General features: G+C 41.7%; 2 protein-coding genes across 3 annotated transcripts in view; both read right to left on the reverse strand.

The window, feature by feature from the left end:
- Positions 1–6,693, reverse strand: part of gab1 (GRB2-associated binding protein 1) — a 55,950-nt gene extending 49,257 nt beyond the window's left edge. For both annotated transcript variants that reach the window (XM_041933055.1, XM_041933054.1), the window contains exons 1-2: positions 6,280–6,693; positions 6,004–6,158 (exon numbers count right to left, since the gene is read on the reverse strand). In XM_041933055.1, the coding sequence (XP_041788989.1) occupies positions 6,004–6,075 (72 nt within the window). In that variant the 5' untranslated portion in view covers positions 6,076–6,158; positions 6,280–6,693. The remainder of the gene's footprint in view (positions 1–6,003; positions 6,159–6,279) is intronic.
- Positions 6,694–8,752: 2,059 nt separating this feature from the next.
- On the reverse strand, positions 8,753–19,580 carry usp38 (ubiquitin specific peptidase 38). Its single transcript, XM_041933223.1, has 11 exons — positions 19,443–19,580; positions 17,268–17,958; positions 15,954–16,089; positions 15,668–15,797; positions 14,984–15,085; positions 14,423–14,581; positions 14,100–14,293; positions 13,886–13,979; positions 13,683–13,789; positions 11,416–12,763; positions 8,753–10,741 (listed from the first exon to the last, which is right to left on the reverse strand). The coding sequence occupies exons 2-11, from the start codon at positions 17,947–17,949 to the stop codon at positions 10,565–10,567; spliced, it is 3,129 nt and encodes a 1,042-aa protein (XP_041789157.1). The 5' UTR covers positions 17,950–17,958; positions 19,443–19,580; the 3' UTR covers positions 8,753–10,564.
- Positions 19,581–20,427: the final 847 nt, after the last annotated feature.

Consider the following 20,427-nt stretch of genomic DNA (forward strand, 5'->3'; position numbering starts at 1 on the left):
TATCTAGTAAAGCGAGAAAATGTCATAATATGAAAATTAGGTTGTTAAATGAGTCTGTAAAAACGAGAGATGGTTCTCATTATAGTGAGAAACAGACCAGAATAGCTTTTGTTGACATTTTTAGTAAGGCTTGAAAATCTGATAATGACATGTAAACTTGGTTGTCCACAGTAGATATACCAGCAATCTGCTTCACTGTTTTTAGTTTTCTTGTAAATGGCCCATAATCTCTTCTTTTGATGTAATATCACATGCACACCATCTCCTAACAGAGTGTGGCTGACAGCAACCCTGCAACCCTCCCTGCATTTCCTTAAGCCACTCTGATAACACACTGCAGATGTCATCAATACAACAGCCTGTTCTTCTGAAGAATGTTTTTATAAGTGGACTTTGACAGAAATTCACAGATTGAAAGGTAAGAGAAATGAAAGGAAAAGGAGAACCAGATGGAAAATGCAGTGTCAATGAAATGGAAACCCGCAGAGGACACAGTTTTGACAAACTCTGGCTGAGAAAAGTCCTACAAAAGCAACTGTGGTTAGATACCGTCATGCTGCCCTTGAATGAGACGCTAATGGCCAGGAAGTCTCGACACTTTCTCAGAGAATGGCGACTGCAACGATGAATGAATCTACTATTTCGACTGCCCTGAAAATACTGCATACATTTTGTTTACAAATGAGTTGTTTATGACGCAAAAGAAGAATGACCCATCTGTCACTCAGAACTTATGGAAAGAGAAAACAAACAGCATAACACTGATCCTCTTTTGTGGCAGCTTGTGTTCAGACAAACATTAAAAGAAATAACACTAATTCAATTTTTCCACTGCTTGTATCAACAGTGATTTAGTAGTAAATAAAGTAAAAGTGAAGTAAATACTCATTATAGTAGGTTTTGGGAAAATGAGACGAAGAACGCGTCTTGTTTGTCTTGATGCATCGCAGTAATTAACTTTGGCTCTGGTGTTACGTCATCAGGCAGCTATATCTACAACCTCTGGTAGATCAGAGACAGCCTGCATCAACTGTACATCCATGTTTTGTTGAGCATCATCAATGACTCCAAGGTATAATGTTATTCTATTGTGTGATCAATAAAACCTCACCTAAAAACCAAGGCAACATTTTCTCATATATGTTCAACCCTTAATGGTTTCAGCTGCTCACAGGCACAGGCAGGTCGGCTGAACTGCTTTCACCTTTGAGCCCCACCAATCAGCAGCAGCGCCTCAGGGGCAAACTTTGCCCTGAGTGGTTAATCAGGTAAGCAGGGGCCCTGGCTTCTAGTCTACCGGTGCTCAGTCTGGAGATGGGGCTGATAAAATAGAGCTAAAGGTGGATGTATGTTCATGTGTTATTGTAATGTGTTCTATTTGTGTATTTTTCATTTAACCCAACACCAAATGTTTACCTTCACAATGCAGTGATTAGCAGGGTGCATGATTTTTTTAATTATTTGTTTAAATAAGATAAAGACAATTTACAACGAAGCCTGGGTTCAGGTTGAACAGTTCACCTACTAAAGCTTGATTACTTGGTTTAAACCCCGGATTATTGTTGGGACAGTTACAGTAAATACTACAGTTAGTCTTAAGGTTAACACGGTGGATACTGAAATTTAAGGATGTGTATTCAAAGCGTTATAACAATCTCGATTTATAAATCCATCAGCATCTCTTTGAAAAACTGTTGAATAAACTGGAAACGAGTGCATAAAGGGTGCATTTATTCAGTTGAATTTGGCACCAATGATCAACACAGAATAACTGGAAACGTGAATAGTTTTCTGATGTTTTCTGCAGTAACTGACAATAATCTTTTAAGTTATCTGCAGGACTCCAACTGTAATGTCACCACTTTTTGAGCAGACCCTCACTAGGAAACGAGATAAATCTAGTCGAGTAAACATCTGAAAAGGTGATCATGAAACTAGTGTAATCCATGGTTTTAATTGAAAGTCGAGGTAGAGAGGAAGATGGCAGAAATATGGCAAAGATGGCTTTTGCTTGTTTTGCAAGCAGTATTTGGACAGTATTATAATGACGTTGGGACATGAGCGAAAAAATGACTTCATTTTAGTTTGTGTCTGAAACATCTAAAATCCAGAAAAACAGTGTCAGGACACTGTGTCCCTGCCAAACACAACGTTGCCATCACAGCCTTCCTCTCTGAGAGGAGACAAAGCTGACGGTTTGTGGTCATTTTCTCATTAGGCTCATTGGGTTGTGTTGTGATGTCAGTGGTCAAATGTTAATTAGTTAACCACAGAGAATATTTTTGACCGGTTATGTCAGTCTATAGGCTACTTTGCAGACACAAACACACAGTGTGATGCACTCGAACCCGAGGCCATCACCCAGGTGTTGTGTCGTATGATTGCCATATGCTACCAATCAGTGTGACAGACGGCGAGCACGAGTAAGAGCTACTGTGACTAAATGCATTGAAAAACACTTTGAGGAGAAGAAGGATGAGCTAAAAGACGAGCTAGCCAGGGCGAAGAAGCTAGCTCTGAACACCAAGGGCTGCACTGCTGTTATAAACAAAAGCTACGACCTTCACTTCATCAGTGTGGACTGGGGGCAGGGTTTCCCTTATCTGGTAATTATTGCTTTTTTACCGGGAAAATCTGTTGACGTCCGTTATAAGTCTGAAAGTCTAACATCCAGTGAAAGTAATCCCTGAGTTGGCTAGAAAAATATTCCAGCTCTACACGCTGATTTTCTCCCACTGCTTCTCTGATGTCCACCCTCACTCTTCCTCCTCTACCAATTTGGTCAATTAAGAGTTTATTTTGGCCACAGGAACCATATTGGAACAATTTAAGGATGAACTAAAACTGTTTTGGTGAGTTTTATTTTGTTTCTCTCGAGTTTGAATGACGTGTTTACGATGATAAAAATTAGTGTTTCTGGAAATGCAGTCTGGTGGCTTTGGTGAGAGCGATATAGCAGCCATGTCTGTAGGGATCCTTTCCATAATGTTGTCAGACACTTTCTAACAATCTGAGCCTGTCATTGGCAAAACAAACACTTTTAGTGCACTAAATTGACAGTGCGCAAACACCTGGAGGGGTTTCACCGCCGCCTGCTTCTTGGCTGCCGGCTGCAGCGCTAAACATGGACCAATTTTTGGAATTTTTGTCCCCGTAAGTAACTTTCACACAAAAACATACAAAAACAGGGTTCATCTTCCAGGACACAGACAGACTGGGAGGTGCAGAATGCATCTAATGTGCTCCAAAATAACCAGTTAATTACTGGTTAATGTCTGTCGGGCTGCCAAAAGCAAAATTAACTGAAACTGGCATCTCAAATTGTGATCTAAAATGTATGTATGTGTGTGTGTGAATGCAGTTAGACTAGAATGGGAAACTATAGTGGTCTTAGTCTAAAGAGACATTCATGAGAGCCAGTGATTCAGTCTATGCACCAGAGACACTAAAACAGCATCATCTGACAGAACCACAAGATTTTAGTATGGCTGATATTCAAAGCGGTAATCACAAGCCATCCTAACCTTGCCAGCAGACCCCATCATATGATTACCACCGAACACAACACACATTTACACACAGATTCATCTGTGCACCTCAAATATTTACTGTAAGTGTGGAATTGTACAATTAATTGACTAGGGAGAGACTGATTGAAAAAAACATATTTTATGTTTGTATTGGTACATAATACCTTGCCCTAACACTAATATTTTAACACATACTACTCCACTAAGGGCTGTGGGCAGTTAGCAACTCAAAAGTTGGCTGACCATTCTGTCATATTGTCTCAGCCATTGAAGAAAAGCAAAAAGCATTTAACTTGCAGGAAATGTGTCCTCTTGACAACGTCTCGACAAAACTCTTTTAAAAATGCAACAAACAAAATCAGTTCATTGAATAAAAAAAGTTAGCAGATTATTGAAATACCAAATAGTTCCTACATTCAGATCTAAAATTATTCCTCTAATCCATGCCAGCCTAAAACCACAATGCTTCATTACCAGCTGCATGATTTCTATTTCAAAAAGAATCAACTTCTCTATTTTGGGCATCAGCTCAAACAGATGGTGGTGAGTTCCCAGATAGGTGACGGTTGAACAATTTGTCATCTGCTAAAAAAAGAGTAGTCAGCACTTCCATGGATTACAAAGCCTCATGTGACCAAGTACAATGACCTTTCACGGGGGGGGCACCCATTTTTTAGGCTGCTCATGGGAATGAGTTTTTTTTAAATTCGAATATACATTTTTTGTGATTTTACTTCTGCTCGGTAATAAAAATGAAAAGAACAACAGCGATAGAGAAAGCTGTAGTTTTTCTAGGCAGAAAGGGGAAAAACAAACAAAAATTTGGAAATGTGGTGTCCCTTGTGTCCTCTGTTTAACCTACTGGCTTTTCATGGCCAACCATTAATTCAAATTGCAAAAATGCTGAACAATAAAAAGCTGCTAGAACAACAGAACGTGGTTGTTTGCACACAAAAACAAACAGCAATGCAGTTTGCTGATCAAACACTCAAAATCGTCTTTATGAAACCATCCATGTTCCTTCTATCGTTTCTGTGAGGCGGCCTCCTGGTTATTCTCTGCTACTGTGTCCAGAACACAGTTGCGAAACTGGAGCAGCTAGTTACTATATCCCCCTGAGAACAATTAAGCCCTTCACCAGCCTGCTGTTTACTCTATTGGGAAAGAACAATTTTGGGTCATTACACCTAACACTTGGTTTTGTAGGGATTATCTCAAGTGATGCAGAAGTGAGAACATCCTTAAGTGGGAATGTTAAGTTCTCAGCAGCACAAAGTGTACATCAGGGTGACCCCTGCCACTAAAAACAGTTCATTTGTCCGACAAATGGTAAAAAAGATGTTGTCTCTTATCATGTTATGAGGCTGTACTGATTACTACTAATAAAGACATACGCTAACACAAATGCTCACAACAAGGCAGTGAGCTAGGATTTTGATTTCCTCCTCGTCAAATCAATTCTGTTATGAATGTCGGAAAGCCCTGTAAAAATCCTCTCGTTGTGGCTAGATTTTCATTTTATTGCCTTCAGAAAAAACCCACTTCATTGGACCTGTGGTTTCTGTGAAAACATCCCTCCTCTCAAGTTCCGGGCCTTGTAATTCAAATATCAATAAAGGAGATATCCACTGATCCACAAGGAAAGCATGTAGACTTGACAGCTAACTTGTGCAACTGAAGTTATTTGCTTTCGTATCAGCGCTGCAGTCGGCTATAAACCATTGTTCCAGGTTCGCAACAAATAAGCAGAGAGAATCGCAGGCAAACCAGAGACAATTCACTGCCGGCGTGAAAAAATAACGGCTCAGGCTTGTCTCGTCCTCTTGATGTGTGTGAGCGTGCATGTGTACGACTGACTAGGCAAAGCAGGGCTGTAAACAGTAATAGTTATAGCAGCTCTGACAACTATTCTAACACCTCATTGAGCAAAACTGACAATATCCACTGTTTGCAATTTGCAGAAATGGGGGTCATCCTTTCATGTGTTCCGCAGATGCTTCGTAAATCATTTAACCCTCTGCATGATCATCTACCACCTTTGACACGGGGACAACCAACTGTGACTGCACAAGCATTACTTCACAAGGTAATCAATGTGTTATTGGTCCAAGAAAATCAAATCCTCAGAGGTAATGCCCTGAGACTGGACCGCATTAAGTAGCCACTGAAAGGGTCTCCGGTTTGACCCAAAACAACAGCAACATGGCCTGCTGATGTGCCCTTGAGCAAAACAAGCACCGCCTATCTGCTAACTCATGGTCAGGTCACTCTCACTGTGAGGGACTGCATGGCAAAGTGAGCTCAGACAAGTCTCAGGTTGAGAAAATGGCAAATCTGATGTGTTGAAATGCGCACAATATGAGGCCTACACGTCTGTCACTGCGCATGAAGAGTATCCAAGGAAGAGCTGGCACACTTTGTCCAACAGGTTACTTTACAACAACGGAACAAACAGGATAGAAAGTGCACTTACGTAACGTCTCAACTTTTTTTCAGGAGGAGACTTTCTGAGCCACCCTGAACACACCACATCTCCCCCGCTCATATCTGCTGCTTTCGGGCTCTCCCCGGAGTTGGAGCGGAGATTTCTGCTCGGCTTCGTTTGTTTTTGGGAGTGTCTCCTTGTACCTGGACGAAACAAAACCGTAGACACAAAGCTCAGACGGCCAAGTTGAACAGAGAAAAGTTGAAAACGTGGTGTTTTTAACAGCGATAAATACCCTCACTCCTCCTTCGAAAGTCGACTCACCGACAAGGCAGTCCTCTGAAATGCACAGACCAGATTTCCTACGGGCTGTAGTCAAATAAACGGGTATATCCTGAGCTTGGAGTTCATAAAAACCTCCGCGGCACCGCCTTTAGTACAAATATCAACGGCCACTTGTGTGTTTTGTTCAAACTGGAACGCTGTGGGGGACAAAAAACAGGCGCAACTGAAAGTCGGTTAAGTTTTTGTTGTTATATGTAGCGCTTCATGCTAATTCCCGTCAAAGTGCAGCGAATCCCAGTTGGCGAGATCAGATGTGAACGTCCCACAGTGTACCGGTGCATAGCTGTCGTTTCGGCGCAAATTAAAACAATCTTCACCGTAAACACAGTGGTTCCGCCGAGCTTCCCTACCAGTTTACTCCCATGGTTCCTTAATTATGATTGACAGGGTGGCTCCGTCTTTCCCTCAACTCACCCTCCTCAGGAACATGGCGCGGTCAAGTTCGCACGCATAATGACAAGAAACGGAAGTTAAGGGATTCTACTTTCAAAATAAATGTTTCGCTTGTCCAGAACTTTCTCAACGGTTGTCGCTAACGGCTAATGCTTTTCCGTTTTACTCGTTAACATTGGTACGATAGGCGTGAAACTAACGTTAACATTATTTAATTACGTGCTTATTCTCTATTTCAGCCGTTGCTGATTCGTTTTTGGCAGAAATAACTAAGTATGGTCATTGTTCAATCTTTAGTTGAGGCTAGTTTTGCTAATTGGTTAAAACTCCTTTTACTTTGGCCTCAGCGAAATGTTCGTTATTTGGAAATTTGCTTTGAAAGTTACCACCGGATGTGACATTATTGCAACTCCGCTCGCTTTAATAGTGTTGTAGAGGACGAAATAGGGAGGCGTGCAAGGAAAACTGTGGAGCTTCAACCATGGGACATGTAGTTCAAAAATCGTTGGTGTTCCGTCCCACTAAACAATAAACGACTGTCTTGCGATTTGATGGATGAAACGTGATGCAACAGAGCTGCGTGCACCCCTGGGCGAACACTAGAAGTGGCCTCAGACAGCTGAAGAAAAGACAAAGAAACGACCACCTCTGTGTGAACCAGGTCCCAAGAAATCACTGCGCGCCCAGGCTGCACTGTCCATAATGCGTTTTTATTCCCGAAGGAAAATTCCCCATGAAAACCCTGCATTCACAGATCAGTAGCAAGCATCATGCACTCACTGCCATGTTCTTGCATATTTCTGGCAAATATATTCCCTGGTATCATTTTTACTGACTATATTTGTCTTTTTTACTTGTTACCATGACCTCCAACTTTATCTGAGATACATTTTGCCCTCATATGATAATTTTTAAAGTGCATTCTCAGATAAATCAGTCGTGTTTTATAGGCTAATATCCAACAGTACAGTAATAAGAAAATATTAGATCTAATACTGGTATTGTTCAGTACTTTGGTCAGTGGGGGTTCTTTTAAACGTGTTAATTTAATGTGCTTATATAATTTGACTTGACTTGATCTGGTTTGCCATATCAGATCAATATATTTGACTCTGCAGAGCATCTCGGTTGTTACTGGTGTAACACACTGGCAACGACCGCGCGGACTCACACTGGTATCTGAGGAATCTTACTGGTATGCTATTGTAATGGTAAACGCTCGCCCAAAAGGATGTTCCCTGTTAGCCTGTGATTAATGACTTTGCCATTGCACAGGCACATTACCTCTTTCAACAGCCCCAGTATTGATGAAGAAATAGGGAGCAATTAAAGGCTGTAGACACAATACACCAGTTCCAGTTAATAAACTATTTTTCATACCATATATTTAGCACTACAGCCTGAGTGTTGCAACGTCAAATAGCTTTGTGGGCCATGTTCTCGTCCATCCGCTTTCATGAAATTGGTGTCTAACAGGCATTTGTGTGTGTGAAGCTGTATCTTTAATGCTGTCTGTTGCTGTAGTGCAGAACTGACTTGTAACCACACCAGATGATCAGACCAGCTCTTATTTCCCGTCTGCACATGCCACATGAATATGTGCACATACAGAATGCAATGTATGCCACCAAGAAACCTAAAATTCATGTAAATATTCTGAAAACTTAATAACTTTACAGTTAAAGAGAAGATCTAGCATCATACCATTCCCAAGAGTTAACGTTTCAACGAAAGTGAGGGGAAAGTGTAATGGATTGCTTGATTAATAATTGAGAATCATTGATTTTTTTTCCAAATGCCCTTTGAAAGCTTTCGTGCTCCTGCAATGTTTTTTCCATATCATTTGCTAATTAGTAATAAATGGCACCTTTGCAAATAATTTGCAGTCATTTGTCCCACGTCTGTGGACAGTGTGTGACTGCACGATTTCCCAGTTCCCTTTTCATTCACTGCTTTGTTTATACTCACTTCCATTTGGACAAAGATATCTTTGCAATACAAGCAAAAAAGAAAAGAAAAAATGATGCTCGTGCTTGTTTTGATGAATTATGCAACGCTGGACAGTTCTGCATTTTTTTAATCAACAAAGTCACACCAAAAATTTGCATGTTTTTAAGTGGAATTCTCGAGGTTTTCAGTATCAATAATGTACTGAATTGAACGTTAAACTATTTTCAGTTTTAAGCATTGTATTCATTACAAAATGCATCATTTGCAGCTTCAAATCCATCTCGCCACACTTAGATCTAGCTACCTGGCACTGGTGATGTCAGGGTCTGTACATACTGCAAGAAGAGTACAAATTATGTACAGTAGGTGTTCTATTCAAGTTAAAATGAAGCGCTGGAGATGGCTCCTAGTGGTCAATATATTTACTGCAGTGGAGACGTGGAATTATGGAAATGAGACAAGTAAGGTGACACAGACTTTGAGGTACGTTTGAGCATAACAACACACTAATAACCTTTGGTGTCTGGCTCATTTCCACAAAAATTAATTTGTTTCCAGAAACCATCTGCTGGTTCGTCTCGCCATCGCTCGATTGAGTATTTATTAACTGCCTTTCATATTCATCGTGTCTTACTTCTTATCATTTTAATCATCACGTGTTAATCGTTAAATTTATAGTTTAGCTCGCAACATCAGCCCACCTCTTGGCCGACATGCCACTTCAAATAACTTTACCTTAAATAACCTGCCTGGGTAAGTTAGACGATACAACAAACGCTGATTTCTTTTTACTGCAGGGAAAGGTGAGGCCGTTATGAACATCAACACAGTACAGCTGAGGTGTGTATCCTGACAAATTCCTCTTCAAAAATCTGCATTAAATATCAAAAGGCACATGAAATCAGCACGAACACAAAAGTCTCCCTGAATGACCAAATCAGAGGAATACATGCCGTCAAACAGTGGACTCTCGTCAAATATGCCAAAACAAGCAGTTTGTAATTTAGTTCTCTGTAGATCACACTACCTGTTCGTGGGAGAACAGCATTAAATATTCATACTGAAAATGCCTTTATCTTGGAAATCCCTTAAATAGTATTCAATTTTCCACATATAGTTCTGTATGTGAAGTCATCTGTACATTTATTGCATGGGTTATGAAACTTAGAAAACACTAAAGCGCACATAAAAAAAAAAAAAAAAAAGATTCAAACGTCTCAAAAATCAAACTCCACAGCCGGTGAAGAAAAGCCGCATGCAAATCACGTAAGTAACCAAAGGTTGTGATCTGTGCATTCAGAACTGTGACAAATCAAAACAGTCTGTTTATCTTACAGCTGAACGCTCTCTTCTGTTCTGTGCACTGCACATGCATGTATTTGCATATGTTTGTGTGTGTGTGTGTGTGTTTGCATGTGAGGTAATATTATACTATACAGATATGAACATGTTCTAAAATGAACCAGCTTTACATATTTATCATGTATGTAAAGATTTAGTAGAAGACTAATGGCTGAAGTTATTTCTATAATATCAAATTACATTCAGCCATATTTCTTTCATTTAAAAGGAGCGAATACATTTGCACCAATCAGTATCAAGTGCCTCATGTTTTGAAATTTGGAGGATTAATGACAAATTATAATGTTGGAATAACAAAAAATAATCTAAAATAATGTTAAAAAATATTAGATGATGACTGAGGCAGAGGTATAAAGGCTACTGAATCAAAAAGACTTTAGCAAAACCAAATTTCGGATCAGAACCTGCACAGACGCTCGGTGTGTGTGTGAATGTGTGTGTTTGTGTGTTTTTAGATCGTTTTACGAGGGTATATGCACATCTACGGGATGACAGGACTCCCTCAGTGGCAGTTCGTCAGGGTTTCCTGCCGCTTCTTTTTTTTTTTTTCCTTTTCTTTTCAGAAGACCAGTCTACTAATGGTATTGAAGCCCCCTCCCCCTCCTCCTCCTCCTCCTCCTCCACCAGATGGGCCGCAGCTCCCTGGTGGGTTATTGTCATCTGAACCGTTGGGCCTGAATGAGCAGGAGGATGAAGGCGCCTGGAGAGCCTGGGTCCGAGCGTTGAGCTCCTGTTCCTGATGACAGCATGGAGGAAGCAGACATGTTTCCAAGTTAGATAATTTACTGAGTGCACAGTAAAACGAAGACTTGGCCAATGCTGCGTGAAAGCCTTAATGTAGCTCTGGTACAGTTCTTTGTGACTGACAGTGCATCAGTGGTGTCACTTAGCGTTATTACAGCACCCTCTAGTGGTGATTTACTTCAGTCACTCATACGGTACAAGTAAGCTGGAAAGTCAAGTCAACACAGTACAGTTCAATGGCTCGTGAAATTACACCTCATGTCTTATAAAGGGACAGCCCAGATTTGGCTTCAAGTTCAGTCAAAAAAAAAAAAAAAAATCTGCTATACTCTGCAGCCTCTTAGTTATCTGTAAAAGTACGGTCTGTTTTCCTTCGGCTTCTTTCCACCTGACAGAGTCTTGTACAGTCCTCGACCTTCATAATAACCTCACACTTGGAGGGGTTATGGTGTTAATGATGTCATACGTCAAATCCATGTAAAGCATTAAAATGAGCACGGCGTGTCAGCCAAAATAACCACTGAACCTCTTAGCTTCGATTGAATACTTGCTCTAATGCTAATCACTCCACACTTGGCTTGCATGTATTGGTATATTCTCTAGAGACTGATTTCAGCTTGTAAAATAATGCCTGAGACCCATTTTTTTTGTCTACTCCCCACATACCTGTAAATAGAGCTTGTTGTCCTTGATAATAGCATCAAGCAGTTCTTTCTGCAGGGGAGGCTCAGCACTCAATCTCATCCCATTTGCCATCAGTCCCCCATTTACGCTCTGCCCCGGTAGCTCCTGCTTCCTGTACATGAGCACATACGCTGTGTCCTTGGGGAAGCGATTAGTAATGTTCTGCACTGATTGGAAGGATGAGAATGTGACTCTGCTGTCGTTGAACAGCAGCCAATCCCTTGCCTCCTGGCTGCTATTAGGCAGCGTGTCTCCATGTTCAGGTGGAACTGAGAGAGCTGAGCAGGTGGAGAGGCCACACTCGGCCTGGCCATTTCCTAATTCCTGCTTGAGGGCAAAGTGGCTCGCCGGATGCTGCGTTCCGTCTGCTCCGTTTATGTTACGACCGTAAGAGTAGTAGTGGCCGCTCTCGGACGACACGCCGGAATGCATCACCACTGAGCTGAGCACATAGGGCACCGACTGAACAGACATCTCTCCTCCTCTATTTATCTGCTCCGCTCCATCTATCCTCTCCGGCTCCTCTTCCTCCTCATCTTTTTGAGATGGTTTGAGCTTCTTGGCCAGATTCTCGCTGCTCTCAGGAGAATCCACCTGCAGAGGAGAAGAGGTAGAAGAGGAACATTGTACAGGCGGCGAAGGGGCGTGTACAGGAAGTCTCATGAGCGGCGGGATGGTGACGTTTTCCAGGATCTTCCTCCGGACATGGCATTTGGCATCGTATGAGAATCGCAGCAGGGTAAGGATTAAGTATTGAGGTGCTGACACCACCTTCATGGTCCTCTCGGCCCGCTGGAGGGAGCTACACTTCTCACAGAAATAGGCATTCTCTTCGTCCAGGATCTCTGGAGCCAAGAAATAGTTAACCAGGTCAGGCACAGAGAGGGGAGGCTCGTTTGTTGCTGGCACAAAATGGGCATTGCTCGCCGGGGCTTTGGCCGAGCCTGGGTCAGGAATCTCACTGCCGCCATTGACGGATCCCTGACAGAGAAGCTTGGGCTCCTCTGAGGGCCCCTCAGGTCGAGGGCTGTCCTGAGCGGTGGAAGAGGGACAGAAGGCCAAAGAGAGGTCTGTGAAAGGCTCCTCTTTCTCAGAGATGCAGTTACACTGCATACAGCGAATACCTGTGATCAGATTCCCACCAAACATCGTTTCTATCAAAGTCCTCCTGTCATTCCCACATTTGCTTTCTGCCGGAGTCAAAGACGACTCCTCTCCCTCCTCTGGGGAAGTCTGACCAGTCGGGTCTTTGCTGCTTGCGTCAACAGGGGAGGCGACCTTTGGCTGAGCTGATTCAAGGACCTGAAGTGTTTTCTCCTCTTCATGTAACCTTGAGATCAGGAGACAGGGACGTTCATCATTAAAGGAGCAAATACAGCCGTGCATTGTTCTTAATTTGTGTACCACATCTGTCCGTTACACATCACTACACCAGTGCTGGCAATCTGCACTGGTTACCCACAGAGTGCCAAATTGATTTTTAAATTATTTTAATCACCTATAAAGCACTTCGAAGGCTGGCCCCTTTATTGTATCTGAATTACTGCAGTCCCTGGTCACAGTGAGACCATGGAGTCTTCTGACCAAGGCCTGTTGGCTGTCCTGAAGTCTAGGCTTTAAACCAAAGGTGACCGAGCTTTTACAGTAGTGGCTCCCACTATCTGGCACCGTCTTCTTCTTTTAAATGATTTCTGAAGCACTTTGCCCTGTAATGTGTGCTTTCCTTCTGTGTAGTTTTTATTGTATTAATTGTTTGTGTGTTTGACTTATGTGTTTTCCTTTCTGTGGCGTTTTTATTGTTTTTTTTCCCGTTTTAATCATCTACTTTTTCTTTAATGTTTGCATGATACAGCACCTTGTAACTCTGGTTTTGAAAGGTGCTTTAGAAAGAAAGTTAACGTACTTACTTACTGAGCTTTCTACACAAAAAGCCTTCAGTGACATCGTGTCATTCTAGAGACAGTGCAGTGTAACTTAGCAAGTCCCAGACACACACACACTCAACACATGGAGCTTTATATGCATTGTGTTCTTCATAGCAAAGTTTTTTAATTAACATATTCTTTTCTACTTCTCATTCAGTGTCACACAACTGATGCTGTTTAATTTTGCCTGATTTCATTCATTTGGCATCAGAACACAATTAAGGAAAAGCAATTTTGTACTTTTCTTGTACTATATATAAATCTCTAACTTGACACAACCCTATTACTATTGATTCATCCGGTCTGCTTGGACTGCGACTGTACCTGTCCAGAAGAAACCTGAGGTACTCCGAACAGTCCTGCTGGGAGCCCACATTGAACCAGGGAGGCCGGGATGCTTCCAAGAAGTTTCTGGGAGCGTATGCTGCCCTCTGCAGGAAAGAGACATGCACCACACACGTCGTGTCATCAGTCGTAGTCATCTGTATTATTATTCGTTTACATCTGTTACACGGGACAACACTAACCTGGGTGTGTGCAAGGAAAGCAAAGAGCAGCTGGAGCTTTTTCATTAGTATGTTGGAGCCATTCAGGTGTAATGATAAAACATGGCGCCTGAAACTGAAAACAACAACACAAGTTACACTCAGACCGTCCACATTTATGCCTTTCAGATGATAGCATATTAATTTACAAATGCATCAAGTGTGTATGTGTGTGGTGTTTGCATACACAACTCACTCTGTGGCCATGAAGAGGGTCTGGATGATGCTGTTCATGTAGCAGGTGTTGCCCAGGTTGACCAGGCCAGTCTTGCCTGTCTCAGACTTCCCAGTTTGCCTCAGAAGACCTGAGGCAAACGAGTTGGACTGAGACGTCCAGGCACTTTGATTCAACACCAACTTGATCTTCTCCTCTCCAGGTTTTGGGAGATCCTGAGAAGACAAACTTAATTATTAGATGCAGAAATCCAAAATGACTGGATGGTGAAACTGGTGATGAACATTTTTTACCTACACAGTATATTTATATGAGGACACTTATAGTGTACCTCATTTCATTACCTTGATGGCCTCTAGTATGTGGTCGTAGAGGTCAGGGAAGCCAGAGTACTGGTACATCATGCAGTGTATGAGCTCAGTGAACTGCAGCAAGAAAGCTTTACTGGTGGGTAGACCATCTGTCCTCAAAGACTGGACTAGATGCACCACATGTGGAACAACCTGGGACAGTGAGAGATGAAAGTAAGAGAAAAATGTAGAGGACACTGTGGTGGTGAAAACGTTGGAAGCTACTGCTACCATTAATCACACCAATCTGCAGCACGGTCAGCCAGAGGGTGGTTGCACATCAGGAACCCTGCAGGGTTCAGTCTCATTCACCCAGTATTTTCGAGTCTGTTCGTGTTTTTAGATACTAATGAAATTGGCCAACTCAAGGGCCATTGCTTGGCATTAAATGTTTCACACATCATTAGTGGGAGAGCGGTGCCGAGACCGGGGTTCTGGGAAGAGGAGTCTGTGCAGCTCCTTAGTAATTTAAGCCAGAAGAGAAGAAAATGAGAAACCCAATAAAGTGGCCACATGAGAGGGAAATGGCCTGTGAGGAGACGGGAGATCCCTTACCAAATGGAAGGCCTCAGGAGAGTGCTGGAAACTCAGCAGCATATGCGAGAGCACAGCTAGCGCCCCCTGCCGCACGATGGGGTACCACAGACGGCTGAATACCTGTGGGTTAAAAAAGAAATCTTCATGCCATGAATACATTTATATAAACTGGGGAATTGCTTCGATAATTCAGGTGTGTCATTTTAACAGCCCTAGGTAAAATATCTTTAAGAATAACAGCTGCAATCGAGCTTAATTATTACAGAAGGTTAAAGGTGGGGGGAGTCATTCTGGAGAAAAATTGTCGACATTCTCTGAATTTGAAATTTGTCTCCTCGCAGTCTGCTAGCTGAAAAACATTTTGTACACAGCCCTGGTTCTGTAAATGGGAGACAAACAAAGTGGCTTGGATCTAGTCACGCAACACTTTTCCAGCCAATCAGCAGCTGGCGGCGCCCATGTTAGTGCACAGGAAGAGGGGAAGGGAAGAGGAGGTAGGGACAAGTGAGAGGCGCGGTACGTCTGGCATGCTAACGTATAACTGCATGGTGAACAGGAAAGGTGGCAACATCAACAATCTCTCTCCAGAATGACTCACCCGACGTTTAACGTCCATACACCTCTGAGAGACGCACACAATTTCTGTCTAGCTTCTTCTTGAGGTCCATAACAAAATCAAAACGAGGAGCTCTCACTACAAACCAGTTCAATCTTAAGCAGGGTGACGTCTATGAGGATCGTGAACTTCTGAACTGCAGCCAGTCCTTTGAGTAGAGCGATGACCCAGGTATCAACATGTTGAGCCAGTGGCCAAGAAAGCCAGTCAATCATCCTAGATCGAGAGGAAATTGTGTGGTGCGTAAACAAGGCGCAAAAAAATGCAGTATCACTATAGTAAAAGTTAGATTACTAACATAATTTGGATGCTTAACAAATGACTTAAAATAACATATTTCTAAAGATATTCATAACGGACGGCTGAAATTACCTGCAGAGAGCTTTAGTCATGCTTGCGTCTTTGACGTTGTGGTCTGTGGTGAGACTCTTGATAAGCACTGTGATCATCTGGACGGGGATGTGCTGGACCAGACTGGCCAGAGCAATGGATGGGTCAAAGGAGGGGTCTGCAAAAAACAAGCCAGAGCAATGCTGCATAATTACACAACCCCACCTTTTCTTTTTCTATCAGTTAGTGGGGGCACTGTGATACAATGCAGTGTGACACCACCATAAACTAAAATAGGTCTACTTCTTAATTAATAAATACGTCTAAATCTCTTTGACAGCTGTATAGCTCTGCATTAACAAAACAGATCCCGCATCACAACTTTCCTCTGATGGGTTCTGGTATTATTTCGTGTAGTATCTCACAGTGTTTGTGTAATAACTGTGAAGACGAGTCTGGATCTGTGGATTTGACAGCACCTTCCCCAGCATGAACAAAATTCTGAAGCTCAGCGCACACTTTAAAAGCTCAGTTCACCTGAAAAATGTCATTGAAATGGAGGCAGAGTGACCTTTTCACCCAAAGCGGGCGGCTCTGCTTGCATCGCTCACTAACGCATGCTGTCAGTCGGCTTTTCAATTGAAACTGCTGCCGGCTGTTTGTTTATTTTGTGCTGCTCCATAGTTCAGTCACTAAGTCGAAACACTGCACAGTGGGCTTAGGACATCGCTAAAATTTACCATTAACAAAAGAACGCAGTTTTGACTCCAGCTGAAAGATTTTGAACTTGCTCACTTCACAAAATGCGTTTCACTATTTCCCTTTGGGCGAAATACACTCCTTGAATCTGACAATTTGAAGGTAATTGCTCCAAGCAACGACAAGTGTGTAAAATGAGACTACCATCTCCAAAATGAAAAGAATCACTGTGCCAATAATACTGAATATTGCTGGATGAACATCCAACCTATACAAATGAGAGAACTAAGCCAGGGGATCAAAGTCAGCTATTGGCAAGGCCTGGAAAAAACAAAATGAAACAAGATAACTGTTCCCCTGCGCTCAATCGTGCACTAAAAATCCTGATATTAAGGCCAAGATTTATAGAGGGAAGGGAACAAGTCACGGCTCCATGCTGCCAAATGCAACTACTCTTTTTTTTCCATTACTGGTTGGCAGACATCTATAAGTCTACGGATAAAATCCAAATTTGTTCATATTTTAAACTTCTTTAGGACATCTATAACTATTCCATAGTTTGTTATATACTATTACCTTTTACCTATTACTAATGCAGATTCTAATTAAATAAAATAAATGAATCTAATTTTGGAAGAAAGAAGGAACAAGTCTCACCTGTGGAAGAGATAATGGCAAAGACTTCCTGCAGGGAGGGAAGCAGTGTGGCTGGGTCAGCCTTCCAGATGTTCTGCAGCAGCGTGCTAACCTTGGTCACCTGACCTACATACTCTCTCAGCTCCCGCTCTTGGTTGTTGAAGCAGTGGAAGTAACTGATGGTCCTCACCAGCTGCTGGCAGAACAAAACGCCGGACTTATCCCTCGGGATGCACTGCACAAAGTCCGACAGCAAAGTGTTCAGGCGGGCACAAAGAGCAGGCTCCGGACGCTCACAGACCATCCTTAAAACCTCCACCTGGATCACGCTGAAGATCTCCAGCACCGAGGGACAGCTGATGAGCAGCCGCAGGCAGCAGTGAATGTAGTCTATAATAGCTGGGTCTTTGCGGTCAAGCTGCCCATAGCCCTGCTGGAGAAGGCTGAGGACAAAGTCTTTACTGAAGAAATGCTCAAACTCCGGGCGGTGATAACGCGCGTAGGCGTCCAAAACCTGGAGGCCAATCTGCCTCTGAAAAGCATCTTCACCGACCAAGATGAGGCGGGTGGTGAGAGTAAACAGCGACTGACACTGTTCCTCTGTCACCTCTTTCTCCGCCGCTTCCACTACCTTCTTCACAATGGCTCTCTTCACCGGTGCAGAATGATCGGAGCTCACGAGGCCCTCCAAAATCTTGTCCATGATGGCGATCTGTATGAAATAATTACACTTGTTAGAAAGGTCACATAGCTTCTGCACTCATACTTAATGGTAAAATAATGTGAGCAACACATTTATATATGTTATTGGTAATACCTGTGGTCTTTTACTACTATGACAAGTCAGAATGTCTCTTGTGAAATACGTCTATTAGTGCATAGTCCTTTCTACCACAACCATCCGAGTGCACACATTGTCTGCATGTAGAGACTGGCAGCATTCAAAGGCAGCTTTAATGTGCTGCCACTGGAATGTAGAGCTCATAGGCTTTACTGTGATGTGACCATAGAGGCGAAGATGCTGCTGTGCACCATTTGATGACTGGGCCTTTAAGTACCACACAAACATACAACATAATAACAGATTTTTTGTGTAGGATACAGGAAATGAAGATTGTAATATAATGCTTGGCACCATGATTTCAATTTCAACTTCTGCTTTTAAATTGCGAACTAACTGGACACTATCTGATAATTTCTTATGTTATTTAAAAAAAATTTTTTTTGAATCAACCTGACTTTTAAAAAAAAGCCAGAAAATGGAAAATGCAGTCCACAACTTCCATCGAGTGGATTTACAATGATACAATACAGACAGAAAAGCAGCCAACAAATGTTGAATGCTTTTGCTTGAAAATCATTCGCACAATTATATAATTTTAATCTGATTTTATTTTTCTTTGTAGATTGATTAGTAATCTAATCTAGAGCCATTCATATAATTTTTGAATGGGAAAACTGTAAAGCAAAATAAATTGCTCATAACAGTAATATTTTTTTTAACACACACATCTCGTTGTTAATTTAACATACATGTATATTTGATAAATGATACTGGGTTGAAAAACAGATTATTTTCCAAAATATTTGAGATGTTTACAGGCATATGACAGATATAAGAGCTAAAGTGGTTTCAGTCCAACTGTGACATATTTTTAAAAACTTAAAAAAATTTTTTTCTCAATTTTGGAGGTTTGTGATGGGTAACTAAAATGTTATGTTTTTATATATTCGTTAATTTCCTCAGTCCAACATACAGATTCAGCTGTTAGCTAGCTGCCGTAATGACGAGACAAACGAGCTAACTTATTGTTACGTTACGCGCACTTTATATTACTTTACATCTGATTTTTTCCTCCCAGCTCGACACTTCAGAACAGCGACCAACCGCTGCCCGTGCTTGCTATGTGGCTACAGGCGGCTAGCTTGCTAACGCTAGCTGCAACGTCAACTTTCATCGATTTCTCTAAATTCCGCCACTTGAAAAGTGGCTCGAATGCTACATACAACTAAACCACCGGAGCCAGTTCTCCCGATCCATGGCGACAGTTATCATTAACATCCTCCTACAACGAAAAAAATGAACAAAGCAACCAAACAGGCCTGACGTTAGCTGAATAGCGTTTGGTTCCACTGACTTGGCATAAATACCGTCATGTATCAGGGCGACACAGAAGCTTTACGAACTGTACTTACCCCAATAAAGCATGTCAACCGTGTCCGATCAGAACATTGTCAATTGTCGTTAGATGTTAAGCCTGTTTTGACAGATAAAACCCCGTTATTTTGGTTCATTTGATCGCTCAGAATCAGCTGATTAACCTTCCATCGACGTCATTCCTGTAGCCGGAGATGTTGGTAGGACCCTTGTGAAGCAATTTTCGTCTTAACATTGCCTGCGACGCAGCTGTTGAATTTCTAGTAATAAAGTCAATGATTTTCCATGAACGATCTTCATGAACATTTTAAATGACACGATTTAAATGTAGTCGAATTCTCATTACGTTGTTTGGGCACTTCTGCTCCGTTTCTGTACCGTTGATATGCTACGTTCAAATACTCCTCGTACATCTCGCGCTTGAAGTGCTTCTCTCGGTGTCCCCTCAGAGTGATGCTCTATTGTCCATTAACAACTTTTTCTTTTTGTCTTTTTTAATGTCAGAACCAATACTGTGGTTTCTTGAAATTCTCGGTTAAGATGACACAGTAAATAGAGTATGTGTGAAATATACTTATGTATACATTTTCATCATGCATAATAAACAGAATCGAGCACAGTTTAAAAACAATATAGAACTAATCAATAATTAATACAATGACTACCTTAACATGATGTGATGTAGATTTGGAAGATAGAACGTTATGGAGAGTGATTTCCTGAGGGGGAAAAACTACACTGTGGATTAAATTGCTGCAATCATTGGGGGAACAAATAGGGAGTTAATATATTGTAGCCAATTATCTTACGTACAGGAAACATAGATGTAAAAATTCATACACAAAGTGAATAAAAATGTGTTTAAAAGAAACTTCCTTATGTTCCATTGACTCATCAACAGAATATTGTGACAGTACCTTGCCCAAATTAACTACACCTTGAATTATCTACTCATCTGATGTCACTTTTTTTAAACAAGCCCAGATTTCAAAAATGTAAGTGTAACAAACTCAATCTCTTTAC

Source organism: Chelmon rostratus, chromosome 3 (assembly GCF_017976325.1).
Source record: "Chelmon rostratus isolate fCheRos1 chromosome 3, fCheRos1.pri, whole genome shotgun sequence".
Lineage (NCBI taxonomy): Eukaryota > Metazoa > Chordata > Actinopteri > Chaetodontiformes > Chaetodontidae > Chelmon > Chelmon rostratus.

Excerpts from the sequence above, each read along its gene's own strand:
- usp38 (XM_041933223.1), bottom strand. The coding sequence starts at position 17,949 with ATGGACAAGATTTTGGAGGGCCTCGTGAGCTCCGATCATTCTGCACCG. Across the intron at positions 16,090-17,267 it reads TGCCATTATCTCTTCCACAG|ACCCCTCCTTTGACCCATCC; the intron begins GTGAGACTTGTT and ends TGTTTTTTGCAG. Across the intron at positions 14,294-14,422 it reads ACATACTAGAGGCCATCAAG|GATCTCCCAAAACCTGGAGA; the intron begins GTAATGAAATGA and ends TTGTCTTCTCAG.